The 8,777-nt window shown below is 52.2% G+C and overlaps 1 protein-coding gene across 1 annotated transcript in view; it reads right to left on the bottom strand.

Moving 5' to 3' along the window:
- The window catches only part of LOC105810159 (leucine-rich repeat-containing protein 14-like), an 11,666-nt gene extending 5,067 nt beyond the window's left edge, over positions 1-6,599 (bottom strand). Inside the window, 3 exon segments of the mRNA XM_012644082.1 lie at positions 4,469-5,057; positions 6,315-6,409; positions 6,411-6,599. Coding sequence (XP_012499536.1) covers positions 4,469-5,057; positions 6,315-6,409; positions 6,411-6,599 — 873 coding nt within the window.
- Positions 6,600-8,777: the final 2,178 nt, after the last annotated feature.

An 8,777-nucleotide genomic window follows, 5' to 3' on the forward strand; every position in this document is an offset into this window, starting at 1 on the left:
AGAGAGAGAGAGAGAGAGAGAGAGAGAGAGAGAGAGAGACTGGTGCTTGGCAGCCACATCTAATTGGTGGCCCAAATGAGACAGCATGGGTTCAAATGAACAGAACTAGGGAAATTCTTTTTTTCCTCCTCGTTCTTGACCAAACTGCTTTAATTTACAACTTTATTGTATAATATGAAGTCTGCAATTTCTTGAAATTCTCATCTGGCTCTGCTCATAAAGAGGCATCTACACTCTCAGTCTTCGTCATGAGGAAGGATACCCAACTCTTCATCTATCCACTGGGAAGGATCTGGATACTGGACGTGACCCAGTGCAGCGTCTGAGTCGTGCCCAAAGTGCCAGAGAATCCAGAACCACATGGTTGCGCTGGATCACCTGGGATCCAGCTCGGATCTGGTCAGCTGGGGAAATGGTCTACACTGGGCTTGACGTGCACACCACCGCCAGCCTGACTCCATCTCCTCCAGCTGTCTGCCCAGCAGCCTCTGAAATGGTGACTCCAAATTGAAGGTGCCAGCTGGGTCAGGTCCAACACGGTAGCCTGCCAGTGGACGGCGGTCCCTCAGGACTGGGGGAATTCTTAAATGAACTGTGGTGCTTTGGTATCATGGAATATTATGCAGACCTCAAAATTACTTTTTGCAGTTTGAATAAAATGGCAACAAAAACTGCACTGAGGAACACTGAATTCACCAGCTGTGTGCTGTGGCCATCCTCCTCCCCTGTCTGATAGGGGACATCTGTCACAGTGCCCCCCACCCCCGGAAGTGGATGGGGCTTAAAGAGTCACAGAAGCCCAAATGATTCGCAGGGTGTCTGGAGAAAGAGCTCTTGGCACCCTCTCCTGTGACCTGGGCTCAACACATCTTTACACCCTTTTCTGCACCAAAGAAACAACTGAAGAACTACCGGAATGTGCCGGCATGTTCTGTGAACACCAGCAAAACGCCCATATAAATAAGCGGGGGCAAAAATGAATTCTCTGCATAAGAGACGCTTCCTCCCTGCCTCCACTAAACATCTAAGGATGTCTCAGTGATAAACAAGGGGCCAAGATCAATAGTAAATTTTTTCTACCTGGTGAAATAAAAAGAAAAGCAAACCACATTGCTATATAGAATGATGAATGGTGTCAATTTAAATTATACATAATTTTCTGTTAAGAATTAGTACTTGGGCCAGGAGCGGTGGCTCACACCTGTAATCCTAGCACTCTGGGAGGCCAAGGTGGGCAGATCATTTGAGCTCAGGAGTTCGACACCAGCCTGAGCAAGACCCTGTCTCTACTAAAAATAGAAAAAAATTTAACCAGTCAACTAAAAATAGAAACAAAACATTAGCCAGGTGTGGTGGCTTGCGCCTGTAGTCCCAGCTACCCGGGAGGCTGAGGCAGGAGGATCGCTTGAGCCCAGGAGTTGGAGGTTGCTGTGAGCTAGGCTGACGCCATGGCACTCTACCCAGGGCGACAGAGTGAGACTCTGTCTCAAAAAAAAAAAGAATTAGTACTCGGAGTAGTTGTAATTTTGGGATATGACTAAACAACCATGCCTTTCACGTGGCAGAATAAACAAACAGGAATAATGTCAAGGAGGATGAGTAGAAAATGTGGAGATGAAAATGTTAGCAGTAATTATGAAGCTATGAGAGCCTAGGAGTGCGCCATGTTACATTAACCATGCCAGGAAACTCTGTCCATTCGGTCTTCCCTTGTTCTCACACTCATCCAATATTTATTAAGCACCTACCAATTGCCAGGCATTGTGGCTACAGCAGTGATTGAAACACACAAAAATGCCTGGCCTCCTGGAATTTACTTTCTAGTGACCTCTGTGTGATACTTAGCTCAGAAAACGTGTATAAAACACATAGCACAGTGTATGACAGAATAAACTATCAAGGGTTGCCCACCGCTACTTTGATAATCGTGTTGGATTCATGTTTGCAATGATCAAGAATCGGGGGTTAACTGACAGCCCATCCACGTATCCGTTACTCAAATAATTCCCTATGTGCCCCAAGCTGACTTTGCCAAATGGTACGAGCAAGACCCCAATGGTGCAGGACGCACAGTGACCTGCGGTGATGGTGCGAGGGGTGTTCCAGGGTGTGTGGGGTGCAGGCACCGTCCGCTTCCTGGGCTGTGAGTCTCTGGAGAGCTGGTACTTGTGCCTTTGTGTGTGGAAGTCGCTGTGCTGCAGGCCGGGGCAGCGAGGGTGCTTTGGAAATGGGGAATAGCTGGGGCAGTGGCGGACAACCCATCCTGTTCCTCCAATCCTCCTGAAATGTTTGGCTTTCTCCCTCCCCACCTTCTTTTTCTACTCTCCCTCTGCTCTTTCCTTCTTTTCCTCTCTTTTTTTCTTTTCCTTTTTACTTTTTAAAAATAGAGACAAGGTCTCGCTCTGTTGCCCAGGCTGGTCTTGTACTCCTGGGCTTAAGTGATCCTCCCGCCTCAGCCCCTCAAAGTGCTGGGACTACAGGCCACCGCGCCAGGCCCTTTTCTTCTCTTGGCTGAGGCCTGACATGAGGCCTGCTGGCACACTGTGCACCTGCTTCTTGTTCTTAGGGACACTCTGGAGTGGACTGTCCACTTGGCACCAAGACGGGGAAGGAAACCAGCACTTACTGAAAAAGACCCGTGTGGCTGCCACTGTCCCGAAGGTTTTCCATGGGACTATCTCGCTGAATTCTCCCACCAAGCCTCCCAGCCAGGCGCCACCGACCACTACTTCTTTGCAATGGGACCTTGGAAAAGTCCCTTGAACATGTAACATTTAACACAGTGTAATCATGTATGATAGGGACTATGATTAACTATGTGATTCAAAATTCTTAAATTCATAGATGAGGAAACTGAGGCACAAATGGTTGGACACAGATTGTAGCGTCAGCTCTCCTAACCCCGACCCAGAGGCTGAGGTTTGTTCCTCAGCCCAGACTGCAGGGAACCTTCACACAAGCGCGCGAGTGGCTGTGCAGCAGCAGGAAGGTCTTATGATCTCGGGGAGAATTGGTACAGATACTTCTGGAAGCAAGCATCCTCCAACACCTGACTAAATGGGAACACTGACGCAGACAAGAAGAAAGTGAGTCTGAGTCACAGCCAGCCATGTAACCCAGGGCCTCTGGCTCCTTTGTGTACGTGGGCCAGGCAGCTCCGGTGCCCTGACACTGTAGGAAAGACGTGTCACCAGAGGAAGCAATGGGATTTCATCTCATATGTGCGGATGCCATGCTCTGATGATAACGCATGGAACGGCTGCAATGACACGCCTGCACGGCTGCGTCGGAGAGGAGCGAGGCGTGTGGATTGGAGGCTGTTAACTAGAGTCGAGGTTTGAGAAAGTGTTTAAATTTTCAGCACAGCAAAGAAGGGCGCAGTGCATCAAGCCCCCGGTCAGATTTTCTGTACGGCAATGTTCCTCCAACATGCAATTTTCTGTTCCTCTGCCTGGAGGGTTTGTCCCCATTCAGGGCTCTGCCCAAATGACCATGCAGGACAGGTTGTTGCCACCCAGACCCAGCCTCTCTGCCCAGACAGACCTTGCTTGATGCCTTATCTCAGACTGTCCCCTTCCACCCGCCTCACCAGCGGGCCCCTCGCTCCCTTCACTTGGCCCCATCCCAGCCTGAAAGCATGCTATGCATTCGCCAGCCGTGTGTCTGCAGAGTGTATGCGCCACCACGGCAGGGACTTTGCATTATTTCTGCTCTATCCTCAGCCCTTGCACAAGTATCTGCCAATGGATAGGCGCTTAGCAAGTACTTGTTAAATAAATGGATAACATAAAAACTACCATGCTGTACTCACAGGCCTTTGAGATTACTGTATGGTCCCTGAGCTGGCCCTCCACATGTGACACTGTGCGTGAAAGAGGGTAACCCAGTTCTTCTCTGATCTTGCCCTGTTTTATGGACTTGCTAACCAGATGTGCCCCTGCTGTCACTGTGAGCTGTGTCCTAGGCCTTCTGCATGCCCAGTCTGAGGGGGGCAGTGCCTGGCCCCAGCACACGCTCCATGGCCACCAGCTGGTTGATGTCTGCGTGCGCTGTGTCTGTGCTGTGCGTGCATCTCATCCGCGCTCCCAGCCACCCCTGAGCTGCTCAGGCCTCCAGCGCACAGGTGATGCCTTTAGGTGGGGAAGTCAGCCTAGGGCTTGTTTCATTCTGCCCAGAAGCAAAAGACAAGAAAAAGAAGCTGAGCGAGTGCCCTGAAGAGTAAGGTGAGTACAGGGAGTATGTGCCGGGGACGGCTGGGCCTCTGGGGTCTTCCCATCCCTGGCACCTGACGGTAACGTATGGACTGAATGAACATTTGCAACGGGCCAGGTATTGTGCTGTGGATGGGGCAGAAGAGAAGAAAGCACCAGACCAATCCCGTGGAAGTCTCCTTTATGTTCCCTGCAAACGACATGTGCCCAACAGGAAGTCCTTGGCCCCGACAACGCTTCCAGCTGCCCCCTCTGACTGCGGTTCCCCGGGCCCTGCCTCGGCCCCAGTCGAGCTGCATCAGCCTCATGGGCAAGGGCGAGGGCAGCGGGGGGCTCCACTGCATGTCGGCCCGCTGCATGGCCTGCAGCAGCTTCTGCATCTCAGCCTGCATCTGGCACAGCCTGCCTTTGTTCACAGGCCCCCAGGAGACGCCGTGCAGGTACACGCAGCACTCAATCGGGATGGGGTAGAGCACCCGCTTCAGCTCCGCCAGCCCTGCCGTGCGCTCCGGCAGGCTCAGCAGGCCTGCCCTGGACACGAGGTTGTTGGAGAGACCCAGGGAGCTGAGGCGGGAGCAGCGGCACAGGGCTGGCAGGATGGCACTGAGGTGGGCATCCTTCAGCTGGCAGTGGTTCAGGTCCAGGTGTTGCAGTGTCCCTGAGACCTTTGCCAGCAGGGTCTCTAAGGGCCCAGGGACCATGTAGGACAGGTTGATGCCGCTCAGATCCAGCTTCCTCAAGCAGGTGGCGTGAAGGCTCTGGGACAAGTAGGTGATGTCGGTGTCCAGAAGCGTGCAGGAGCGGATCTCCAGGGTGTGCAGTGGGACCTGCAGGCACCTGAGGAGAGAAGGTGCAGCTGCGTCAGGGGAGGGCCCAGGCACTCCGCCTGAACACCTGCTTGCCTGCGAAGGGGCCGGTCCCCAGGCCACTTCCTCATCTGGGACGCCATTTACCAGCATGTTTAAAGACAGGTTGTTTGGTGTCCCAAGGCCTGGCTCTGTCTCAATAGACCTACCAAGTCCTCCCTGAACCCCTCCGACTCTAAGTTTCTCTTCGGTGAAGTGGAGACTCACATTATACGTACCCAACACGACTGCTGAGGAGCCGTTTGGACAGAAAGAGCTTATTCGATAATGAGGAATTCACAGGGGGAGCCCATTATTCCTCAGGTTTGGGTTTGGGGGAGCTACCGCTCAGGCTTCTGGTTAACCAGGGCTGGCCTGGGTGCGCCGAATGCCCCACCTGGAAATTTCTAGGGGACATGTGCCGAATAAGATGCTTCCCTCCCACAGTTGTCCTGCCAGGCTCTGCACCCACCTGTCTGGGGCAGCATGAGCTCCAGGAGGACAGGCTTGAGCTGTGCTGTGTCTGGCTTTTTCCTGCCCAGCACTCAGCAGTGCCCCAAAATATTTGTTGAGTAAATAAACATGTCGGTAAATAAAAAAAAACAAAGCCCATTGTTTTGGACTAAGCTCCTGCACTAGGCCCCAACAGACCAGACCAAACCAGAATGGAGTCACTTGTGCTAAGTGCCAACTGAACTTCGAAACTGGTCAATTTTCCAAAAAACAGGAGAGTCACAGCAGCCAACCAGACGGGGCCCAGCATGATAAGGAAGCCCCCTCTTCTCTTCCTATAAGAAAAGTGACTTTGAAACAATCTGCTTTTTGTTCCTTACTTCTACCTTTTTCAGCCCTTTTCTGCCTATAAAGCCAATTTCCTCTGCTTAGACCATCGGAGCTCTTGTGTTTCATTGAATGGGAGGCCTCCCCAATTTGAGAGTCACAAATGAAAGCCAATTAGATCTTTAAATGAAATTTGTTGTAATTTTATTTTTTAGCAATTTGCCCTCTTCCCCACCAAATCTGTGTTCCAAAGCAGATTCCAGCCAACAGCTGCATCTGAACCCTGGGTGCTTGCTGTGTGGGTTGTATCTTAAAAAAAAAAGAAAGAAAATGAACCCCAGGTGCCCAGGCTGCACCCGCAATTCCATGAATACCTAAGAATGGGCCCCACTTGCTGTCTCGCTCCCTGCCCTGACCTGACTCGGGGGCGTTCCGGGGACTCTGTGGAGGCCCCTGCCCATCCGTTCTCCTGAGCACTTGGTGTAGGCTGCCTGAGATGTAGGAGTAGGACAGGTGGAGCTTCTGGAGGTGGCCAAGCTTGCTGAGCTGGGACAGGAAGCAGCTGGAGGATTGCTCGCCCTCGGGGGGGAAAGGCCCAGTGGTAGTAGGCCAGCTTGAGGCTGCGCACGTTGTAGATCCTCCCCAGCTGCGTGGCAAACAGGCTCTGCTCCGACAGCGCCTGGAACCAGTCGAACACCTCCAGCTCCTGGATGAAGCCCAGCTCCAGCGTCTGCAGGATCCCCACCAGACTGTTGAAGGGCATCTCCTCGATGTGCAGCTTCCTGCAGCAGAGGCGCAGGGACCCCCGGCTCCATTCCACTTTGGTCAGGAGGCTGGAGACGAACGTGTCCAACTTGAAGGGGCCTCTCAGGAACAGATCAATGTGCAGTTCCACTGGTTCCCATGGCTGCTTCGGTCCTTTTCTCGCGTCCTCTGCTGGCCTGGGCCTGGCCCCAGCCTGGGGCATCTCTGCCTTGACTGCTGATGGTAACCAGAATGGGAACCTGGCCAAGGCCTCAGAGGCCCCTTTACTCTGGACCTGCTCAAAGTCCAGGGTCAAATCCAGCACCCTCAGTTTCGACCGCCTGTGGGGAGACGGGTGTGGTGAGATGCTGCCACTTGGGGACCCAGGTAAGATGAGCAGCAGTGGCCTGGGGCCGCTCCTCGGACCCCAGCGCCAGCCCACCCAGCCCGCCCTCTCAAAGGGGCTTTTCCTGCTGCGCTTGGGCCCCTTCCCAGTCCCGGTTCCTCACACAGGCTGCACTGGAATCCCTAGCAGGGGAAAAGCATACTTCTTAATGCCCTTAACCGGGAAACCCATAGAGTCCCCATCTGTCCCCCTCGATCCCCGCTCACTCTCCCTCTGACTCTGTGTTGAGGCTTTGGTCCCAGCATCCCCCTTACCTGGGACAAGCCCTGAGAGCAGGGGAGGTCGCCAGCCCATCGAGCACAGCTTGCAAGCTGTCTCGGTTGGGCCACTGCACCATCAGAGAGCCCAAACGGAGAAAGGGGAAGGGCCAGGCCTCCACCAGGGCCTTCAGAGCCTTCTTCTGCCCCCTGGCAAACGCGGCAGTGAGCACTGGTGGGAAGAGGTCAACTGTGAACTCTTCCAAGGCAAGTATAACTGAAGCCTCGTTGCTCAGCAGGCTGTGGGCTGCAAGTTCCAGGAGTTTGGGTGGGGCTGGATTGCTCATCTCTGGGAACCTGTGCAGAATAAGGTAGAAATCCTCAGAAGGCACCTTGCTCGGCACCCATCCCAGGCCAGTATGGTGGATGGAAAGCCTTTCTCATCCATCATGGAGCCAAACACCAGCTCAACCCTCCACTCATGACCCAAACACCACAATTTGGGTCTTGCAAGCCTGAGATTCTGGGGCCTCCTCAGGCACTGGGGACACAGAGTCCAGAACCTCAGGAGTTTAGATCTATTCCTTGAGCTTTAGAGGCTTTGAATTGGCCCAGACTTTCCTCTTTTGCCTTCACCATTAAGATCACCATGAGCACCTACTAAGGACATTGTCCCCAAAGGCCACATCAGTTCACCAAAATGCACCTAGATTTGGATCACTTCTCATCACTTGCACTTTTATCAGGCCACCAGTGTCTCTTGTCCCCAATATTGCAGTGGCCTTTGAACTTGTCTCCCAGCTTCTGCCTTTGCGCCCCCTGTTGTCCAAGTCAGATCATGTCACTCCTCTGCTCAAAACTCCAATGGCTTCATTTTCTTTCTTTTTTTCTTTCTTTTTAAGAACCAGTGAAATGGAAAGTGGCTTCATGTTCACTCTGAATACAATCCACTCTGCAGTCATCCTTACAGAGTCTGGCCCAGGGGTGGGGAACCTGCAGCCTTAAGACCAGACATGGCCATCTAGGTCCATAAGTGTGGCCTTTTGATTGAATCCAAATTTTACAGAACAAATCCTTTTATTTTTATTAATACATTTTTGTTGGTCTTTTATATTTTTATTTTATTTATTTATTTTTTTTTGAGACAGAGTCTCATTCTACTGCCCTGAGTAGACTGCTGTGGCGTCAGCTTAGCTCACAGCAACCTCAAACTCCTGGGCTCAAGCGATCCTCCTGCCTCAGCCTCCCGAGTAGCTGGGACTACAGGTATGTTCCACCATGCCCGGCTAATTTTTTCCATTATATATTTTTAGTTGTCCAGCTAATTTCTTTCTATTTTTAGTAGAGACGGGGTCTCGCTCTTGCTCAGGCTGGTCTCGAACTCCTGAGCTCAAAGGATCCGCCCGCCTCGGCCTCCCAGAGTGCTAAGATTACAGGCGTGAGCCACCGCGCCCAGCCTTTATTTTATTTTTAAAACGAACATACTTAAAATACCAAAGAATAAAATAAATTTCAGTGAAATAATCCTCGCAGATTGACCCACAGAATTAGAACATTAGTAAGCCATGAGGGCTAAATTGACGGCTGCTGTGCT

The sequence above is a fragment of the Propithecus coquereli genome, unplaced genomic scaffold, assembly GCF_000956105.1.
Source record: "Propithecus coquereli isolate 6110/MARCELLA unplaced genomic scaffold, Pcoq_1.0 Scaffold206, whole genome shotgun sequence".
In the NCBI taxonomy this organism is placed as follows: domain Eukaryota; kingdom Metazoa; phylum Chordata; class Mammalia; order Primates; family Indriidae; genus Propithecus; species Propithecus coquereli.